The 23,415-nt window shown below is 33.7% G+C and overlaps 1 protein-coding gene across 4 annotated transcripts in view; it reads right to left on the bottom strand.

The window, feature by feature from the left end:
• Window positions 1–1,156: 1,156 nt before the first annotated feature.
• Window positions 1,157–23,415, bottom strand: part of MAP1D (methionine aminopeptidase 1D) — a 294,689-nt gene continuing 272,430 nt past the window's right edge. For all 4 annotated transcript variants that reach the window (XM_089797260.1, XM_089797259.1, XM_089797261.1 and 1 more), the window contains 2 exons: window positions 3,298–3,345; window positions 1,157–1,645 (listed from right to left, as the gene is read on the bottom strand). In XM_089797260.1, the coding sequence (XP_089653386.1) occupies window positions 1,500–1,645; window positions 3,298–3,345 (194 nt within the window). In that variant the 3' untranslated portion in view covers window positions 1,157–1,499. The remainder of the gene's footprint in view (window positions 1,646–3,297; window positions 3,346–23,415) is intronic.

The raw sequence follows: 23,415 nt of genomic DNA on the forward strand, positions 1-23,415 counted from the left end.
AAATTTTAAATTTTACAATGTGGTATTAATATAAATATTTAAAATAGTTATAATTTTATCAAATACAAATATTATTTATTTTAAGTTCTAATTTAATTTCTTTTTGTTTCATAAATTTAAACATTAAATTGTTGAAGTTTATATTGATTTTTTTTTTAACCCCAATTTTTTTTTTGGTTTTAATAAGAAATGGGATGAAATAAGTAGAATGAATACCCCTCAGTTTTTGGGTTTTTTAACGAAAGAGGTTCAGCCTAAGACTAGTGCTCTTGCACCAGAAAACTAAAATGACCTTGTAAATAAAATCCTCCATGGAAAAAAAAAAAGTTTTTATGAAATTATGCATGGAAGTCTTTCAAAAGGTCCAACTTTGCGAGTTATGAAATATGTATTTGTAAGAGGCTGTCTGCATATGTATGGAATGGTGATTGAATGCATAAGCTGAAGCTCAGATTTTTTATGGTGATTGAACATATAAGCTGAAGCTCAAACTGTTGTAATCTTTCATTTTGATTTGATAATTGTGCAGTAAGTGATTATCAGTAAAAGAATTAGCATTTTTAGAAAGGTCCATCTCATTGAACAATACAGCCCACTTTCAACCATCAACTATCAACCATCAATTGATTACATTAACAATGATTAAAAGAAAAAAATTACATTAACATCATCTCTCTACTATTAAATAAAACAACCGTATCGGTAGTTCTTCAACAATTCTTTTCTAAACTATTCAATTATGCAACCCTTCAATCAACGAGTTTCTCTTATTCCTTTTAGCTCTTCAAACTTGAGCACTAAGATAATTTGCAAATTTCAGAAACTCAAATTTTGTGAATGCTCGAGTCAAATAACTTGCTTTCTCTCTGCTCTTTGATCACTTTGAAATTCTAAACACGCAACATCCTACCAAAAATAGGACTAGAAATAACTTGTCACTGCGAATCATCATATTGTCTTACTCTGATAACACTACATCCCATGGATGGCTCTTTCACGGATATGTTCCTTTCCTACTTCTCTCACCATGTAATTTGCATCTGAATTACAAGCCTATGGATTACTGCAAACCAAGCAATATATTTTAATTCTTATCATAACTTTGAAACAAGGTATTACCGATATCTACCATCCAAAAAAGCTTTTATACCGAATCTTCTAATTCTAATGGAAAAGAATGATATATCACAACAAAGTTTAGTTGACATAGATGTAAAACCGATTGTCATAAGCCGTAAGCAGTTCACCATTGGACTCATGCATGTCCGGCTTTTGTTTTAAAGCCCAAACCAATTTTACAGGCCACTGAAATTTCAGACTGGCTTTACTCCTGTTGAGTGATACTCCAAAGGTCCACTATTTACATTTTATAATGCACAACGATCAACGGGCCAACAAAAGAAAACATTTGAAACAAGGCTGCTTGGCTTTATAGTGTAAATCGGTCACTTCTTCCTGCTGAGAAGCCATTACAACAGATCTGAAATCGAGAGCTTATTTTAGCAACGTGTTAAAATTTCTACGCCGTCCTCTCTAATCAATAAAGTGTGTTCGAACTGTGCAGACAAGCTACCATCAGCTGTAACAACTGTCCAGTTGTCACTCCACATTATATGATCAATGCCGTCAAGTGTCAGCATGGGCTCTGAAAAAGATAAGAATTAATTTGGAAGATATGTAAAATTATGATAAAAAGAGAAAACCGAAACCAAAAGAACACTGCAAACTATTATTGCACTCGCAAACTATCATTTAAGTTATTGCACTTGCAAACTATAACTAGCCAAATTCTTGCGATTAGAACCTTCATCAAAACAAAATAGCACGGTGGACATTTATTTCCTGAGTCATGTAAAGTCTGTATTATGATTCCGTTGTATATTTGTAGCGGATCTTTGCACAATTGTTATTATTCCATTCCCAACAAAATTATATATATCTGGAATAAACTGTGCTGTATATTTCTAACCTTCTCTATATAATCACCACGCTAAACCCATAAAGAACAGCTGCCTTTCCTTTATATCGTATACTATTAGTAGTTGTCAACGATGAGATTCTGAAGCACTCTTAGCCATCTAAAACCTTATGATTACAGTTAAGAACAAATCACTGCTATGAATGCAGACTTTTTTACAATTGAGCATCATGTCAATGCCTTAGAAAATAAAAATTATTATTATGCATGTCTCAATGAGCCAACTCAACGTGAATACCCAGGTCTTGCACAATTTTAAAATTTTTTATCACCTTGATCAAAGAACCTGAACTTTTGGCAATGTAGGTGGTGTTTCAGGCAAATGATGCCTGCTGTCAGAAAAGAGTTCTAAGAGTGTAGATACTAAATAATCGATATAGACAGTATTTGTACAAGCCCAATTAAGCCTCACAATTATATACTCCCATTGTTATAGGCTGTTCAGGAAGCAGTATATTTATATTCTGAGGGACATACTATTTGCTAAAAGGAAAAAACAAGTCTTAGAGAGTAACATATATGCACTTCACAGTTTCAGTAGATATCGTGTCATTATTTCTTGGGTTTTGTACAGGGAATTCCTTCTAATTTCTCTGTATGTTACATAAGATGTAATTCCTGATCTCATGAGCAGTTATGTTGATTTTACCACATTTATTTAGTTCTTTCCATGCACAAGAAATTATTTGACGCTCGATAGACCACAATAACTACAACCTCTGTTCCATTCCATAAATTTGATGTTTTGGACATGTATAGGCTACAATATGCTTGGAATCAAAGTCAACCGATTGAACCTTAGCTTTAGCAATAAAGTCACTGGTGTTCCAGGCAAATGGACCCTCCTAATAAAAAATAATTCTAGAGAAATGCACTGGTACAAATAATCAATTTAGAAAGGAGTATTTATGTAGACCGAATTAACCCCAAGAATTATACTGTACCATTGTTAAAGGCTCTCCAGGAAGTGGTGTTCTGAATTACATACTATTTGCTAAACAAGAAATGGCATGATCCTTAAAGCGTGAAATTTATACGATTCACAATTTCATTATTGATTGTATTATTATTGCATAGGTCCTACAGCAGGTATTCCTTCTAATTCCTGTGTACTACAGTAGAACTGTAGATGTACTTTTTGACCCTGAGAAATGTTGACATGATTTGCGCTTAAAAGAATTGAATTTCACAACAAAAGGATCGACTCCCACAACTTACATTCATTTTCATAAATCCGATGATTTGGATATGTATAGGCTATAATATTCTTGGACTATTGAGAATTTACTATGAGCTGATGTGCTGAGCAAAAACCTTACCAATTGTGAAAGTCTGACCTACTACCATGCGTCCAGGTTGATTATTCCCTACAATTTAATAACAGGACACACGTTAGAAATTTTTATAATAAACTGTAACTTCTACCTAACAAATTAAAATAAAACATATCCAGTTATTTTGTCTTGAACATAGCTATAACAAATAAACCAGGCATTAAAGGTTTATAATGGCTATATATATATATATATATATATATATATATATATATATATATCACCAAAAGCATACAGATGGAATTAAAAAGACTTAAGTAAATTAACTTTTTGCCTTTTTTCTGAATAGCTTTTAAACTTCGTAATAAAAAGCAGTTTCTTTAAGACATAACAATTTGTATCCTGATACAATGTTTGGCTCTTGAAAGCTGGTTATTTCAAACAGACTTGCTAGTTGTTAAGAAAATTCAAATAGAGTTCGGTCAAAATATTTTGGGGCTAGGTTCATTTTGCTTTGTCCAAACAAAAACATATAAAAATTTGAAATATAGACATAGTTGCAACAGTAATTAAGCTCAAAATAATGAAATATGCCACAGAGCATCTTATATTATATGATAAACAAAACTGCTATATTAATTGTCCAATATTAGTCACACTCGAATGTCATGATATATATTCACATTAAAAAATAATGTCTGTCAATGCTCCACTGCATCCCATTCTGCTGCTTTTGTTTGATGATTTCATCAACTTCAGATGCTAAATCTCAAATCGTCTTCTTGCTATGTTGATGCTTCATGAGGTGAAATGGGTGAATAAGAGAAAGACGTGACCAAAAAAGTTGAAATTTCACTTAGAAAAGCATGGTTGTTGGAGGCTGGAGCTCAAGACTTGGAGTACAAGCTTAACATTCTTGGGAGTCTCAGAGCAAGACTCGGCCAAGTACTCTCAAAGACTCATCCAGACTTGGCATGGAAATCTCATTGACTGAGCTCAGCCAGCTCAGGGACTTGGGAGTTTGAAGAGTCTTGAAGCATACTAAGAGAGTCTTCAAACTATGCTTCATATTACCACTACTTATATTCAACCTAGTGAGAACCCATTTGCTTCTTCAATTGTTCAAAATGGTGTTTAATGAGATTGTATTGCCTTTGCTAGTATTTACTTAAGGCCCTAGATCCTAGTTATCATGATTTCCTATGCTTACATTATCCATACTTATCCTTCAATTTCTAGCCATTACCTCCTCAAGGGAAACAGACTGAAAACACAATAACTTCCCCAATTAATCACACTAATTTAAATTTTCAATGTTCATTATCAAATAAAAATTACAAGGCAATATCTCTGATAATAATTGTAACTGTAATAGTAGTGGCCAGAGGGAATCTTCTCTTAAAAGCCATGTTCCCTATAGATACATCCCCTATCCTGCTAGAAGTAGACACATACTGGAGACACCTCAAAAACATCCATCCACCATTCATTTACCCCGACTTTGAGCAGATACATTTTGGAAACGTAAAAAATAAAAACAATTTGAGATGGTTGGTTGTCCCTGTGTCAAAAAGTCAGAAAAAGATGGCCCAGGTTGAATAAGGTCACTGTTAACATGCCCAATTTCAAGTTCTGAAACTCCATTATCTTCTCACCAAAGTGAAGTTCTGAAACAACTTGCACATGGATTTTTCTTTTGTGAGTCCTAGCTTCATTTTTGGTACTCCCACCATCCTGAAGTCTCTCCTATCAATTGGCAGGCTCCCCACTAAAGAATGGAGTAGTAAAAATATTCCTTAGCTCCAAATACCTCTATTTCCAACAGTTGTGATTTTGCCCAATCCTCCCAAATAAGTACTATACAAGTTTGTGCTACCTTCATTAGTTCTTTAGCCAAATTGTGAACCAAATGATCAGCTTCCAACTGAGCTAAGAAACCTAAATCAGCATAGGGTCCATCTAGATCAGTGTATTGCTAAGAGGGTTCCTCCTTTTATCTTCTCTCCAAGTGCTAGATCTAAATCATTTGGGCAATCCTTTCGTTTCATCAAATGCTCTAATGAAGCTGCTGCTCAAGCAACAAGTTCAGAATGGTGTCTAATGTAATAGCTGTAGCACAGTAAGCATTTGCTCGTGCCCCTAGATTCTAATTATCGCGATTTACTATGCTCACATTATCCATACTTATCCTTCGACATCTAGTGATTACTTCCTCAAGGGAAAGATATTTAAAACCCATAAAGTTCCCAAATCGGCCACTCTAGCTTAATCATTCAATGACCAAATAATAGTGTTCTTAGAATGGGACAAGCACAGTTCAAATACCGTTCTTCATTTATTTCATAAATATTGTTATTACATCATTGGGTAGATTTTATTTAATCCATAACATAGCCTTGCTCTAAACTACATTTAAATTTCTTCAATAGGTTCTTCCTCAAAAGAATCTCCTAGTTCCTAATTTTTATTAGATTCTAAAGAATAGTTGGTTCATAAGTAGATTATATTCCCCACACTGAAAGGTAAAATCTCTTACAAACGAGTTGTTTAAGTTTTGAGATGGTTTGGTCTTCTAATTCTTTAGTAATTGAAGGTCAAGGTTATTTCTTTCCATGTTTTGACTCTGTTGATAACTTCTTAGATTGTTTGGTCTTTATTTTGATGTCTCCTTTCCTAATTAAATTGTGTTTGTGAACTAAAGGCCTATTTCCAATCTCCCATATTCCACTTCATCCAAGCCTGCCTCCTTTCATTCCCTGTATATCTACCTAAGCTCCCAAAACGTTCTAAGTATGGAGGTATGTTAAATTTTCTAAGCATACACAAATTGTTGGAGCATCAAAGTTAATTGTTTTAGTATACCCTTTTTCCAAACCCTGCTTGTTCTTTATTCATGTTAGAATGTTGAACTTTACTATCCCAATATGCCTCAGGCCAAACCTCAATCCCTAACTAGTGGTAAGAGTCGTGAAATATATCCAACCTTGAACTTTGACATTCTTGCCTGAACAACCTACTCCCTATAAGACTGAGTGCACCATTATTGGCCAGATGGAATGCCATGACTCTTCCAAAAGGGATTTTCCTACTGAAAAATTATTGTTCAAAATGAAGAGTGCAAAATTGTACACTTGTAACTTAAATGATGATTATGGTGATATCTCATTAATACATCAGTTGAAGTCTGTCACCATTTCAAAGGATTTCATAGGTTCTTCTCAACCCAACATGCTTGGATTTATGGACACCATTAATATGGTCATGAATTTGTTTTCTAGCCATTTGACCATGCTAAATGAGATGTATTGCTAGGTGTTTGTTCAACATTCAAGAGCATTATGTTTTATTCTACAACCACAACCCTAGCCAACATTGTTCTGCGTACTACTATTAAAGTGGTTATATTTGAAGACAAATAACCTAATATTTGCAAAACCTAGAGAATAGAAACTCTTTTGGTTTTGCAAAAGCGAGGATGAAGCTTATTTTCCCAATTGCACAAGAAAACTAATGCTTCGGAATGAGCTTCAAGGTCATGTACCTTTAGTTGCATGGAGTTGCATGACATCCATGTTATTGTGTGAATATTTTATTGTCCGATGGTTGTCTGTTGTTGCTGTTTTGCAATGTATTTTAGACTTGCTTCAAACTTTCATCTACTTCCATGGGATTAGGTCTTAGTCATTTTGTTATTTGTGATGGGTCTTGTGCATAATAGTTTATGCAATTGTATTTTCCATTTTGCAACATATTTGTCATTAGTTATCTATCTTCATGTATTTGTAAGCCAAGTCTATCTTGGACACATTTAACATATATATAGAAAGAATTTCTAGCATTATCTGCAATCTTATCTCCATTGATTAATCTAGGTATTAGGGTTCATGTGAACTCAAAAAAGAAAATTATGACTCTTTTCAATTTGAATTTAAATATATCCAATCTGCAATCTGTTGGCTAAATATTTTGTAAGTGATCGTAGACACACTACTGACAAAATGAAGTATTTAGACACAATATGTAAAATATAATCTCTCCTCTCAACTTAGGGGAAGTGCCTTTCTTATTTCCAAAACATATCTGCTCAAACTAATTTAAGATTGGGTGTTGCACACATCACTTCCTCTCTTTAGGAAGGATTTCCATTTTCATTAATATGCACTTTACAAACTTGATGCTTACTTTTGTTCCACTACAACATACAAAACTGAATAGTTAGTACTCTAGGATGAAACACCAAATCTCCAACTCTTTCTTGAATAAGGGTGCTCATATGCTAAACAGTATGTTTGAACTGTATAATCAAATGAGACAACCTCAAGGTTCCTTCGTATTGTGGACTTTCACTCAGATTTGTGATGTCATATGTCGGTTATCACATAGGGACTTATGCTGCTCATTCAATGGTATCAACTTGACTTAAACAGCTTCAACCACTTCCAACCAAATAAATTGCAGAGGAGAAAGATTTTAGGAGTTCCACCTAACTCTAAGAATGTAAGACAATGTTGATGATGGAGTGAACCTCTAACCAATCCTTGCTTTGCAGTGTTAACTAGACATAGGAGGGTGCTATCTTCTAAGGATGCAAGAATGGTTTTCACATTGTCAATATTCATACAATTACCCTACGAAGGCGCAATCTAAATGAACATTTATAATGTAAGTTAAACACTTGCATTTTAGGCCTAGAGTATCCTTCCACAGTTACTTACAATTAGCAAATACCAAAAAGGTATGGACAATAGCTTCACCATTAATCACCATTTAACAATATCTTCCATCTAGCTACTTCTATTTATACATAACATGAAATAAAATTCTAAATGAGGAATTGAAGAAACAATGCAATACTCCAAAGCAACACAGGTAATCCACCATGAAGACTAACAATGAATCAACAATTACTTTGACAACATTATGGCAACAATTTCAGCAAGTCTCCTCTTGCTCTACTCATCTCTAATCTACTCTCTAATGAATCTAAAATCTCTAACCCTTTACAAATGAGAAGGCCATGGCATTTTATAGTTTCAAATGTGGAAGACCCTTTCTAGTATGTATTCTAAGGTATCCATGGGATTCATTGCTTACCCTAACCTGTCGTTGGAAATATCACTCTAATATTTTACCTGTGCTTCATTGTTCAAATTTGTCTAGTCTTCTGACAAAGACAAAATTGTGCATAAAGATTTAATCTAAAAATAAAGCTTTCACATTTATAGCGATTAATTTCTAAGGTTTTCTTTCTCTCTACATTGATTTACAATCCATGTTACTGGTAAGGCTCAAAACATCATTATTATTGTTGACACTATACAAGGGATATTATTAATTGGATATAAATTGAATCGTAACCCTTTAATCACGAGATCAAAAGGATTAGTGAACACTTCCTATTGACAGATCTTCGAAGGAAGTTGAAGTTGTATGGGGAATTTATTTTATGACATTGCTTGACCATATATAACATAATTATTATTGTCAACACTGTACAAGCGGTATTATTGATTGGATATACATTGAATAAGAACCTTTTAATCACGACACTAGAAGCATTAGTGAGCACTTCCTATAGACAGATCTTGGATAGGAAGTTTGTTATTTTTCTCTAACTGCTACGAATGTAATAGCACTGCCATATATTTTGGTATGTGTTCCAAATGCAACATCCTCTTATATTTATATATAGAGAATAAGCCATGAATACACATGTCCCTTCATAGGACATGTTTATTCATTAATCAGATAATTAATATAATAACAAATTTAATTATATAAATATATATTATATTAATTTTTCTCATATAAACATATAACCTTATATCTTAAATATAAAGAGCACATATATAATAGGTTTATCCAACTGAAGCTATCAAACATCAACACTCCCTCCTAGCTTAGAAGGATAACCACATAAAATAAATATTACTTTAACGTAATATTACAAATAACAATTTTAAGGATATCTCATTTGATATCTTAGAAGATTTCCACCATCTAATATCGCATTTGATATCATGAGTATTGGTCTTCTAGTATATCAATGATATTGATCAAGTACTCAAAATAAGATTTGATATCACATCTTATATCAAAAAAGTATTGACCTCACATAATATCAATGATATTCACCAAGTACTCAAAATAAAGTTTGATATTACATCTGATATCAAGAGTATTGGCTTCCTAGAATATCAATGATATTCACCAAGTATTCAAAATAAGGTTTAACATCACATCTAATATCAAGAGTATTGGCCTCCCAGAATATCAATGATATTCACCCAATATCCTTTGAGTAATGGTCTTCCAAAATGTTGAGATGCAAGACATTCACCAGATACTCAATTTGTTTAATCTCATTATACAAGTTATTGTAAGATCATCACCTTACAATAACTTATGCAAATACAAGTGACATGATTTGGAAGTTGTCACTTCCTCATGATGTACATGGAGGTTAAGCCCATTAAAATCACATAGTCATAAGGTATATTCATGAATCATAGTTGTCTTCTACAATTTATTGATAACTGAAGAATCCATCTCAACATGGTTTACTCTTTCTGAATCAATGTGATCAAGATCATCGAAGGCTGAATCATATCCTCTATCTACTCCCTCTCTTTCAAGGTTGCCTGAAATGTTAGCTTCCTTCTGATCTCAATCTCCCTCTTTTTCCTCGATGCCTTTATCACCTTACATTCGTATCCCTTCATTCCACCTTATTGTGGAAGTGGTATGTATTCAACTACTTTAATTAATTTGAGTGTCCATGTATACCTTATCGTTATTGGTTATGCACTCTTCAATCATAATTATGTAACCAGCGAACCTTACTATAACAATATATATATATATATATATATATATATAGCTTTTTAGTGTTTCACTGACTTTGCACGGAACCCCAAGCATTGTTTTGTTTGCACATATCGTGCTATATAGGGTCATACCATCCATGGGTCTCCCTATTTGATATTTATTTTATTTTTACTTCATCCTTAGCCTTATGTGTTGCGTCAATATATTCATTTTTTGTAGAAATAATGGTTCACTATAGATTCATTCGTCCATTCTACCATATCTTATCAGCACCACATATTGCCTTCAAAAATTTTAAGACCCCCAAAGTCAATAAGATTACTTTGCACATTTGGTTATTTCTCTTGATTAATGTTCGTAATATAATATGATATGATAATCATCCTTTAGGCAAGGTGACTGTTATGAGTAATACACTATGAATCTCCCCCATTCTCTTTATGAGATTTTTACTTGTATATAGTAACAATGACACATCACTGACCCAAAATAAAACACTTGGAGTAGAGCACACATAGGTTACTGTTCATAGACCTATGAATTGAGTCAGGTCAGTTCTATTTCAGCACTCCTGCCTCACTTGTCTTCCTCCATATTAGTTTTGTGCATCTAGCTAGTTCGACTCATTGCCCAATAATCAGTATCGAGTCTCATTGTCTTTGGCTTTGGCAACCCCTTGGCCTTTCAACCATCTATGCCTTTGCCCTCGTTTAGGTACTTTGGCTCTAGCATTGCAGCTTCAACGCACACATCTCTTAAGGTTTTCCTTTGTTCATTGTGTATTGCAATTTATGGTTCTATTCTAGAGCCTCATACATTGTCCTCTTCTGTCAGATGTCTTTTTCAACATATTTCCTTGAAGAGATTCTTTTGGCAAGATAATAGAATATGTGAATGGCAGTTGATCATTTGACAACTTTTACACATTTGAAACCGCTCCTTTTGAAATGTCCTTTTCTCATCAATCGAGTTCTACTTAGCATGCATTTATAAGGGATGCATACTATTTAGTACTGTCTTCTCACATCTTCCATTCATCAATCGACTTGCCAGTTCATTTGTCTCAATATTATAAACTTCTTACATTTGTAGGCGGCCCTCATACCATGTTATTTTTCTCAAACCGCTACAAATGCAATAACACTGCCATATATTTTGGTATGTGTGTTCCAAAAGCAACATCCTCTTAGATTTATATATGGATAATAGGCCATAAATAGACATGTCTTTTTTTTTTCCTCATATAATCATAACCTTATATCTCAAATATAAAGAGCACATATATAATAGGTTTATCAGACTGAACCTATTAAACATCAACAAAGTTGAAGTTGTTAGATGCAAAATTTGTTGTACATTGCTTGACCATATAGGGTTTTGGTGTGCGAGAGAGGTAAGTTCATACGGGTAGAGATGAGGCCTTGTCATATAGATGTGTGGGTGCGGGTGATACTGTATGGAAGAACTTAAAAGACTGTATGGGTTGTCCTGCATTTTATCACCACAAAATGTAAGTAACAGTATGAAACTTTTTCAAATTAGTTTCACATTTCTCTAAGATTAGTTCATTATTTAATTTACTAACATTGATCTATCAATCAACCACAATCATTATTTAAAATGACCAATATATATCCATTTTGGAGCCATGTTTTTACCAAAAATGCCTAGAAAATGACAGTTCTAGCCTATATGTTTGGATCTAGAGGGCACATTTTTAAGTTTTGATGCATATTGATGCATTTAGGGATCACGTTTTTTGTTACATCCCAATTTTTGACCTAATTTAAAATATAGCCATTGAGGTTCATATGAAGTCAGTTGGCAATTTAATTTGTTATAATCTTGTGGAATGGTAAGATGGTTAGTTGTTATAATTTCAAGTAAAGATAACATATCACGAATTCATGGAATTGAAAAGATGGTTAACTATTATGATTATTTATGATTAAATAATTTATTATGATAATATAATTTAACTATGGAAAATTTCCTTGTAGGAAGTACGTCGAAGGGGTGGAAGCATTGTTAGAAAATAATTAGGTAGGAGCATCACCATTACTGGGCAAATAGGTTGAGGACCCAACAACTTGAAAACAGGATACATTTGTGGGACCTGCATGAGCTATTTAAATAAATAATTTGAGAAACATAAAATAATTGAGTTAAAATATAAAATGTACCTCAAAGGATTTTATATGATCTTTCACCTTATTATTATAATAGATATATCTATATACGTACATATAGATATAAAAATGAAATAACACCATTATATTATAATAATTTAATAAAGTGATGTCACCCCATTAATATTTTTACATATACATATATAAATATAAGATTATAATAATATTTGAATTTTAATCTTCCAACTCTCTTTCCATTCTTTTTATTCTTTCCTTGTTTATAACCAATTAGACACTTGGCTTTTTAAATGGACAAATATTCTTTATGGAAGCCGAAGAGTCTTCTTTAAATCTTTTTATATCTTGAGTCGAGAGAGACAAGGGACGAAAGAGCTTCCTTTCCCGCATTTTCTTCCTTGCTTAATGGAACTTTCTTCATAATTGACATCCTACTATTAGTCCATTGAATATCCGCAAGACCCTTTTCCTTACATATCAATGTTGTTGTATTCTGCCGTATGTATCCTTCTTTGCTAAGGATTGATATATATACTATGGTTATGCCTGAAGGAAAACCAAAGAAGTGCAAAGACAAATTCGTTTAGCAAGATCCAAACACCCGGCTTCACATGTGCCGAATTCACTATTATTTCAATCTGCACTTCCATTCATAAGCAACGTTAATCTATACTATGCCGCATGTGTTCTGTTCATTTTGACAAATAAAGTATTTTTTTCTCTTTGGAAACGTCTACAACATCTAAAGAAGGGCAGATTACAAATTGGATGCAAGGCTTCAAACAGATTTGAATATACATCAGGTCATGTGTTGTTAATCCAATATTCTTTTTATTGATTTCCATAGCAGCCAATTAGGCTCACAAGACTTTCTTCTTCTAGATTTTATTCAAGTTACCGTATAAGTTTTGCTGGATACTCCATGTCACATGTTATCAAATATTTTTCTTTAACTTTTATAACTTCCAAAATCATCATGAAGAGAGTTGAATAGTTTCTCTTAAAGAAGAGTTTCTAAGTGTAAAACAAGAACCTGGATGAATGGTATGGATATTAAGAACATGTTTTATTTTTACCATCATTTATGATGAAAGATATAAACAATGATCAAGAGTAGAATGCCCATAGCTCTCTAACACCTGGGATTCACTGGCAGTATAGCCAACAAATGGTGAAGAGGTGTAAAGGGCAGAATGCTCATAAACTTTCAAAACACCTGGGAATCACCGGCTTTGTAGCCACGAATGGTGAAGAGGTGCAATAAATCTGCAAGAAAGGAAAAGAGAAATCAGACATGAATAAACTTAAATGAAATATATTTAATAGCTCATGCATGATCCTATTTATTGTATGTCCCTGCTGTCAAGACAAGTGGTGTGGTTAGATACCAGGATGCTCAGTGGATGAAAAAATGATCCCTGTCTATTTCAGGTAGGCAAGGCCTTTCTCGTTAGAGATTGTGTGGGGATATGTTATGGTCCAAGGTTGGGTGGTTAAGCCCCTAACAATGTTTCACCTCTCCTCAAGTTGTCGGACGTACAACAGACAAAGATAAGCTATACATTCAATTGTTTGTCGGAAACAAGGACTTTTATAATGTATATGCAAGAAAAAGGTAAGATTAATTGAATCATATCATTGTTACAGTTATTTTACATTTAGTTGCAAGAGATAGATTTATCTGATGGATTGATATACAAATCTTTCATTTATATGAATAATAAATATGAACATATCTTCTAATCTTGAGTTATTGCCACAGTTAAGCAATTGGAAGGAAAGGAATGATACAATGGTATCTGAAGCCCTAATTGATTCAGTGGTATCTGAAGCCCTAATTGCTACAGTGGTATCTAATGCCCTAAATGATCCAATGGTAATTGAAGCTCTAAGTGATACAGTGGTATTTGAAGCCCTAAATGATCCAGTGGTAATCGACGCCCTAATGGATACAGTGGTATGTCATGCTCTAATTTTACATAGTGGTATTTAAAGATAATCGTCATTTGATTTTGATTTAGCAATATTGGATGGAAGTTGTTATATGATATTGTTATAGTGGTATTTTTGGACTAATTTGGGTGATTGTACCAGCATCCCTACAATATTTTCTTGATTCAAATTCCATGGTATGTGGATTTTAATTTCTATAGTAAATTCATTGATGGTGTTTTAAGTTCTTAGTTAAGAAATTTTGTTTAACTGATTTTAACCGCCAATCCCTTTCATATGAACGAAACTAATTTAACTGGCTTCCTATAAAAATGAAGTAATAACTGTATTTATTTGAGTATGTTAGTTGTTAATTAAGACCCGAGAAAAGTGGATGTTACATTTTTGCTATTCTTTGCCAAAAACATTTCCCATTCTTGCATTTAGAGAACACATTTTTCCAAGAAAAATCCAAACACATGATAGTTTCTAAAAACATTTTGTATTATTAACAATGAAATCATGTTTTTAGGCATTGGCATACAAAAACACCTCATGTATTGCTCACTTAAAGCCATCATTTGCAAGTATTGAAAAGGTCAAGTTAATTGTTGGAAATTCAAAATTGGAGGAAAAACATTCTTTCAAACCTATCAATCTTCCACATTTGACTCTTTGAGCTCCTAGTAAGTTGAAGCTTTCAGATCTTAACTATTTTGTTGCATATTATGGCTTATCATTGTACACTTGTTCAAAGAAATGCTGTGTATTTTGCAAATTTCCTTTAAATAAGGTGAAAGCTTTTATTTCCAAATGCTTGGAATTTTCCCAAACTTCAATTTCGAAATGGAGAGCAACTTGTTTTTTTGTTATGTTTAACTCAAAAACCAAAGGTATGTTTTTGTTTTGTGTATAGTTTTGTTTGTTGTTTGCTTGCTATTTTGATTTCCTTCTTTCAAAAAGGTTATGGATTCCTTCCCAAGAATGTGAGAGCATTTCACTCCATTTCACTTTCCACTTCTACATGCAAGTACATCGCATTTTTTCACCAACACAAGTCAAAGCATATTGCATTCATTTCCCAATATATGCAATTACATCCCTAAAGCAATTACATGTAATTCCATCCTCCATCCACATTTACATGCAATCTCATCCTTCATCCACATTTACATGCAATTAACTCCATACTCACTTGCATGTATTTCCATTCTCCAAACCTAATTACATGCTTTCATTAAACACAAATAATGTAAATCACTTTACATGTAGTTACATCGAAAGAACCTGATTTTGGTAAATGTTCATACTTTTAGACACTAGATGTCACCATTTGCATACATCCATATACATTTCAACTTGCATTCTTGGCCATACCCATAAGAGCCCATGATATCCCACATGCAATCCATCCTTGAGAGTCCAATTTTGACCCTTTTTGCCCAAATACATATGTTTTCCAATTCATTTCCAACCATCATATGTGTTCCATAAGTATCTAATCCATACTTTGAACACTCATTCCTCATAGACCCGTCATCTACACTCAAAATCTCAAAGTTTTAATGGATTCAATCACATTGAAACTTTCATGTTGCAGCAAGTCAAGATATGTCAGGATTTTTAGAAAGAATGAAGACATCTAGTAAAGAAGGCGTGCTTCAAATCAAAAGAAGCAGTAATTCATTTGGTCTCCATTTTCCCAATGGTTGCCAAGGACCTGAGTTCATGGGGGATTGTGCCAAGCACTCTACTTCAAAAACAAAAAAAAGAGTTAAAGGTGCTGATTCAAAGTCGTTTTGAGTTTACATCTGGACACCATCGAGAAGGTTTTTTAAGTGTCAAAGATTCCTCTGCCAATCTACAAAGGAGAATGCACAACAACTCGAACAAGAAAAAACTTCATCAAATCAAGTTTTCAAATGACCATGGGCAATTCATTAGAGTAAGAGGCTATCAAAAAATGCAACCCCATGGTTATCAAGGTGAATGTAGTGACATGAAATACAGGAACTCCCAATCCTGTGATTATCTAGGATTGCATCATCAAATACAAGGCCTTTGCCAAAAATCTACAGGATTGATTCATTCAGAATCAACAACTTCAACATTTTATTCAAGTGTTTTTCATGCTTGTAGTTGGAGAGGATGAATTGAATGAGATGCAACTACATGCAATTCAATTTACATGTCCTTCAAACACCTAATCCAATAATTCTTCTCCCCTAGTTTTATCAAGTCAAAGTTGGTTGAGTTTTTCCCACTTTTTCCTCCTTTTTCTCACTTCTTTTCCTATAAAAGGAGTGTCTCTCATTGTAAAAATCATCTTTGGTTGTATGCAAGAAAGCTTTGCCAAACTTGTGCAAGCATAACTTTGATTGTGTAGTACCAATTTGGGAGAAAAGTCAATAAAGGAAGAAATTGGATTCAAAGGTTTGACTGGAAGCAGTTGTGATAGAGTAAATTAGAAGCTTTGACTGTAATTTGTGCCTATTGTCTCTAATTCATGTTATTATTGTGTGTTTAATCACAGATCTTAGGGAGTTAAGAAGCAATCAGAGTGGAAGTTTTGACTGGGAGTGGTTGTCATAATACATAGAATGGAAGCTTTGACTGTAGCTTATATTGTCGTCTCGATTCACAAAAATATCTAGAATTCCCTACTAGAAGTTTTTGCACTCCAATGGTAGAGGTGATTCTTATACATTAGATTAAAACTGGACTTAGAGACAAACTGATACGCTTTCAACAAGCCTTTGAATTGGTTTATCAGTATCACCGTTTCCAGTTATTAGATTGAAGTGATAGTTAGAGATTTCATTTTGCCCGTTACTCACTCTGCGGGTAAGTGGTTTCTTTCTTGAAAGATAAGAGGAAAGAATATTGGTAACACCCCTCACAAATCTTTCAACTTCTTGCTTACCTTGAGTTGATCAAGGGAATGCTAAAAAGAGGGAACCTTCCCTTTAAGATAGGAGACACTTCGTCTCATATGCTATGGCTGGTCTACCTATTTTGCAACTGAATTTTAACAAAACTGTAGGTTGCAAAATATCAAACCAACAATTTTTTGCGACTTTTTTGGGGACACAATGCACAAGTGAGAGCCTTATGCTTTCATTTGAAGCAGACCTGTGTCCTTTTTTCTATTAAAATGGTTGAAGCTAGAGTTTACAAAATTGCTTCAAAATGAAGCAAACTTAAACAATTATTGCAGCTATAATCTATTAATGTTTGGTAGCTTCAATCGGTTAAACCTATCAGACTAGTGTGTGTGTATATATATATATATATGAGATATTATATATTTTGTTATTTTATTAATTATAATGGATAGACATGTCTCATGAGGATACATGTCTCTCCATGTGTCATTTGCAATACATATAAAAGAAGATTGATATATTTGAAAAGTATATACCAAAATGGCAGTGTAACTAAATTTGCAATCGATCATAAGAAATCAACATGGTATCAAAGCACTGGTCAAATAAGGTATGTCTTATTTATAAATATGAGATTAGAATTGAGATTTCCTTTGGTTATACATACATACATACATACATACATATATATATATAGGAAACTTTCTATTATTGAAAATATAAAATAAAGATAGATGTTATAATTATTTATGTTAGTAATAAGCATATGTTAAAATCACTAACATTCTAATTAGTATTAATATTCTATACAAGCATTTGCCTTGATCTTTTCCTCCAAGAATGTTATTGCAGGAAGAGGGAGATTAAGATTCAAAAGGAGCCTGACATTTCAATAGATGCAACCTTGAAAGAGAGGGAGCAAACAAAGAAGATGGTTCCGTTAACCTTTAGTGATCTTGGATGTATTGATTGAGAGGGAGTAGAACATGTTGGAGATGGATTCTCAAATAATCAATAAATTGTAGCAGTCAAGAGGATAGTGATTCCTAAATATTCTTTAGAACTATATGGGCCGACCTGTGTATATCATGAGGAAGTGACAACTACCAAATAATTATCACTTGTATTTGCAGAAGTTATTAAAATGCAACGACCTTTCAATAACTTAATCTATTGTGATGGATATCTTACAATGTCTATGTAGATCATGATAGATTATACTTTGCATGGTGAATGTTTATATGGTACACATTATGAGAATGTGAGTGCACATACCTTATAAACACTTTGAGTACATGGTGAATGGTAAGCAAATTGATGTTTAGGAGGCCATTACAAAGAGTACTTGGTGAATGTCAAATAAGTTGACTTTAGGAGGCCATTACTCACAATATGTGGTGAATATCTTGCAATTTAACATTCAGGAGGCCATTACTCAAAAGCATCTAGTGAATGTCAAATGAGTTAACATTCACAAGTGTCAAAATAGTTAGCATTCTAATATCAAATGAGTTAATATTCAAAGTCGAATGAGTTGACTTTCAGATTTCAAATGAGTTGACATTACAGAAACCATTTTTTGAGTTAATATGTTGTTCAAATTCTTGTTTATCCTCCCTAGCTAAGAGGGAGTGTTAATGTTTAGTAGCTTTAGTCGGTTAAACCTATGAGACTAGTATAATATATATATATATATATATATATATATACATACATACATACATACATACATACATACATACATACATACATACATATTTATTTATTTAATATATGAGATATTATATATATTTGTTATTTTATTAATTATAATGGATAGACATGTCTCATGAGGAGACATGTCTCTCCATGTGTCATTTGCAATACAAATAACAGGAGATTGATGCATTTGAAAAGTATACACCAAGATGGCAATGTAATTACATCTGCAATCGATCCTAAGAAATCAACATAATCTACTAACTAAGAAGTATATATCAGAGATGTTACATTTTGTGCTCAGATTACATGGAGGATAAAAAAATATACATATAGATTATACGTTGTCTGTACAACTGTTATATGCATGTCCTCCTACATTAACATCTCTGTCAGCCTCTTGAAACTCCAGCATATTGTTCCTTGGATCTATATGGTTATTGTCAATCTTGAGATTATTTATACCTTGATTCGGATTATCTACTTCCCCTGGAGTCAGCATATCCTTCCGAATGGTAAGGTATTGGAAGGAAATCACATCTTCCTTATGAATCAACAAATGGCCCTCCCTTATCAGCATCATGAACCTGTCCTTGGAGATATCTAATCCAACAGCTACATGTGACATAATATGAAAATGTACGAGTTTACAACCAAACTCAGTAAGATGTCTCCTCCTTTGAAAACTCTCTCCATTTCTATCCTTACAAAGAAGTCATAGGATTTCATAGGTTAGGACAAACTAAAAAGTATTAGTTTTCAAACCAAATGAGTCTATGAACCCAACAAGTATTTCACTCAAAGATATGCCTAGACAGCTATTCCAAGTAATGGGAGCACCAAGAAAAATAGACCAAACACCTCATCCATAAACACACTCAAAAAAAAGTTGGTCATAAGTTTCATGCATAGAACAAAACTCACACATAATAGGATTGCTTTTATCAATAGGCATTATAAAGCCAACAATAAATTTCTTGAGAAATAAAAGCCATCTAAAACAAGATTTTTTAGGTTCACATGGTAAGTGCCAAGAAAGGTCAAACATAAAATAACACTTAGAGACTCACCAACTCAACCCCCAGCCTTGGTTCACCCTTTCAAAGGTGGAACAATATTCTTTTAACATGTCTGAAGAGCAACCTCCACATGTTCCCCTGAACAACAAAAGATTCCTATCTTTGCGACCAAGCTTTCTATTGGAAAACCTTTTATTTAAAAACAGATAACTGAAAATTCCCAAAAACTTTGTCACATAGGGGCACATTAGACCAGATTTTACCTTTTTTGATATCACGTTTGATAATGTTGTTCCTGATCAATGCCTTCCATGGTTCATTACCAGAAAGAGCTTGAATGATCCATTTTGAAGTCAGAGCAACTCCGTGAGATTTCAAATCTTTGATGGCTAAACCTCCTTTTCTTTTTGGCAAGCAACACCATTCCCATTTTACACAATGTCTCTTTTTATTACCTAGACCATTAGACATCTCAAAATCATTTCCAGACTATTAGACTGATAGTTAGAAAAGAGACATGTAGATGAAAAGTATATATGGTGAGCAAACATAACCTTTTGGACCACTTGAACTCTCCCGGCTAAGGAGAGGAGATGAGTCTGCCATTTCAAATACTTTTTTTCAATCTTCGCAAACAGCCAGTCCCACATATCTTTAAGCGAGAGTTCAATTGAGAATGGGATCCCCAAGTATCTCACAATACAATTTGGACCACCCGACTGTCATCCTTTATTCAGAACCCATAATGGAGGCGGGGAGTGCCACCCAATAATGGCTGACTTTTGAGTAGCAATCTTAGCACCTAATACCATACAGAAGAATTGGAGCCTATCAAACATATTATCAAAATTAGCTTCTTCTAACTCAATGAAAAGAGCAGTATCATTTGCAAACTGAGCATTAAGTAGCATCTCTTGATTAGGCATGGTAATCCCTTTAATTGGGGGTCCTAGCTGAGAGGCTCTAAGAATATAGAATAATGCATCAGCTGCAATTACAAACAGTGCTGCAGCAATAGGAAAACCTTGTCTTATAGATCTTTGAAGGGTAATAGCCTCAGTGAATTCAACATTGACATCAATAGTTGTGGAGGAGTCCTAAGAAGAATATTGATCCAATTACAAAATAAGGAGGAAAGCCAAAGGCTTGTAACATACCCATCGCAAATGGCCATTCGATCCGGTCATATGACTTCTCAAAGTCTAGCAGAATCATGGCTGACATTTTGACCCTCACACTTAGCCCAATGCATAGCTTCCTAGCTAGTGATTAGGTTCTCAAAAATAGACCTCCGTTTGATAAAAACAGTTTGGGTTGGGGATATGAATTCATTCAGAGGCCCTTCAATTCTTCTGGCTAGAACCTTGGAAACAATCTTGTATGATAAATTCAATAGTGTTATAGGTCTCCAATTTTTAACTTGAGTCTTGTCACACACCTTTGGGTAAGAGCTTAATAATCCTTCTATTAATGTCAGCTCCAACGGTTCCTTGTTCAAAGACATCTTCATAAAGATTCAAAAGTTCAGGTCCAATCCATTTCACATTTTGTTTATAGAATTCTGTTGGAAGGCCATCATGGCCTGGTCTTTATCATTAGCAAGAGATAGGATTGCTACTTCTATCTCATTTAGAGTTATGGGCTTTAGAGTCTTTAATCTTTTTTGGGATAAGCTTGAGGCAGTTGTTGAGGTCAAGATAATGGTCCTCACAAAATTCAGAAGTAAAAAGTCCTTTATAAAAATTATAAAAGGCTTCCTTAATGTCCCTTGGATCCCCTGAAATATCCCCATTGATTTGAATACCTATTAGTTGTCTTTTGTGCTTAGCCCTAATGACATTAAAAAAGTATTTAGTGACCTTATCACCCTCATTCATCCAATTCATTCTTGCTCTTGTTCTCTGGCCTTTGATCTTATATTGCTGAATTTTCCTTAGTTGGCACTTAATCCAAACCAACTGTTCCTCTAGTCTAGGATCAGACCCTTTAATTTGTAGCTTCTTCTCAGCATCATTCAATCTACTTTGTAATTATTTTTCCTCAGATTTTTTGTCAATAGCTATGTTCTTATCTATAATCTGAAACACTGTCCTCCAAAATTTCACTATACATTTCCACATCTCCTTAGCTCTCAAGCCTTGGTTACAAAACCTACAAAGACTCGTTACCATTTGAATAGCTTCAAGATTATCCTCATCCTTAAGAAGGGATGTGTTCAATTTAAAATACCCGTTACTCCTTCTCATACCTCTACTATCTATGAGACTATCCATACACACCTTCATATAGATATTGTAATGGTCAGTTATGGAAATAGGGGAGACACAAATAGGTACATGTCCAGCCTCAGCTTCAAAAGAGAAAATAGAGCTCTCCACATAAATCATGTCCAGTCTACAGTAAACTCTTTGACTGCCTCCTTGATTATTCCACCAAGTATACCAGATGTCTAGAAAGATATCGCTTTTTTATTCAAGCAGATCTACAATTCTGAATCTCCTCTTGAAATTAGACCAGAAGAAGTGTTCATTACCCTTCCAGCTATGTAAGATACCTCCACATTTATCCTCTTTATATTCGACCATGTTAAAATCCCCTACAAAGATCTAATGAGATTTAGGGAGCCCTGATGTTAACCATTCCCAAAAGCTCTCTATCTCTGTAGTCATTTGAAGCATAGATATTACAAATTCCAACAATATTGCCCTAAGTATTAAAAGTAATCCAAAGGGTTATTTTGACATGGAGATATACCATTAGCAATAATCTTGTCACTTTGTTGAGGGCCAACCAAAATAGCAATACCCCCTTTACCTCTACAAAGGTTGAAATAAAAACTAGTAGCTTGGTCCCATAGGAATTTCATTGATCTCTTGAAACCAAATGATGTCCTTTAATTTAAGATTGCTACACTATTTCCTAACCATATATTTTCTATCAGGCATCTCTAGTCCTCTCACGTTCCAGCTATGCAGGTGAATCATCATTAAAATTGATGGGATTTAATATTGGTTTAAAGCTTGTTAAAGCAGTCTGAAATATCCTTACCTATCTTTTTACTTTCATTGGATGCAAATTATCTCTCAACAATTTCCCTCTTCTTGTTAGAGGACTTGTTTACTACTTCAGTAAATGGTTCTTCGATCACTATACTTCCAATTGCATTATTAGTTTCTCTCAAAACAATAGCAGATTTTGAAGTCCCAGTTAGTGGTCTATCATTGTCTAGGGCACCATTAGAGATCCTCCTCATACTCTCAGCTCCCTTTAATGGAATTTGAAGGAATCTATTGAGCATTTAACCTGGGCAAGAGCGAAGGTTTATTAGAAACCTCTCCTTTAAACACTATTTACTGGTTTTCAATTTGACATTTGGTTAGGGTTAGGGCTTGTTTCATGCCACTATTAGAAGCTGACACTTCCTCAAAATCTCCCTCAAACAAAGGATTGTGAAGACTAATAAATTTTCCACTATCAGCAAATTCAATCCCTAAGGCATTCCTATTATTTTTATCTTGTAGAGTATCTTTACAAAATTCTTTATTAACAATGCACACTTCTTCCTTATGTGGGTTAGCATTGTTTTCTATAATCTCTCTCTCTAACCATCCCCGACTTCTCAACTTCCTTATCCTTATTATTGATATCAAATTT

This window comes from Cupressus sempervirens, chromosome 8 (genome assembly GCF_028749045.1).
Source record: "Cupressus sempervirens isolate cs-2001-9-10 chromosome 8, ASM2874904v1, whole genome shotgun sequence".
In the NCBI taxonomy this organism is placed as follows: domain Eukaryota; kingdom Viridiplantae; phylum Streptophyta; class Pinopsida; order Cupressales; family Cupressaceae; genus Cupressus; species Cupressus sempervirens.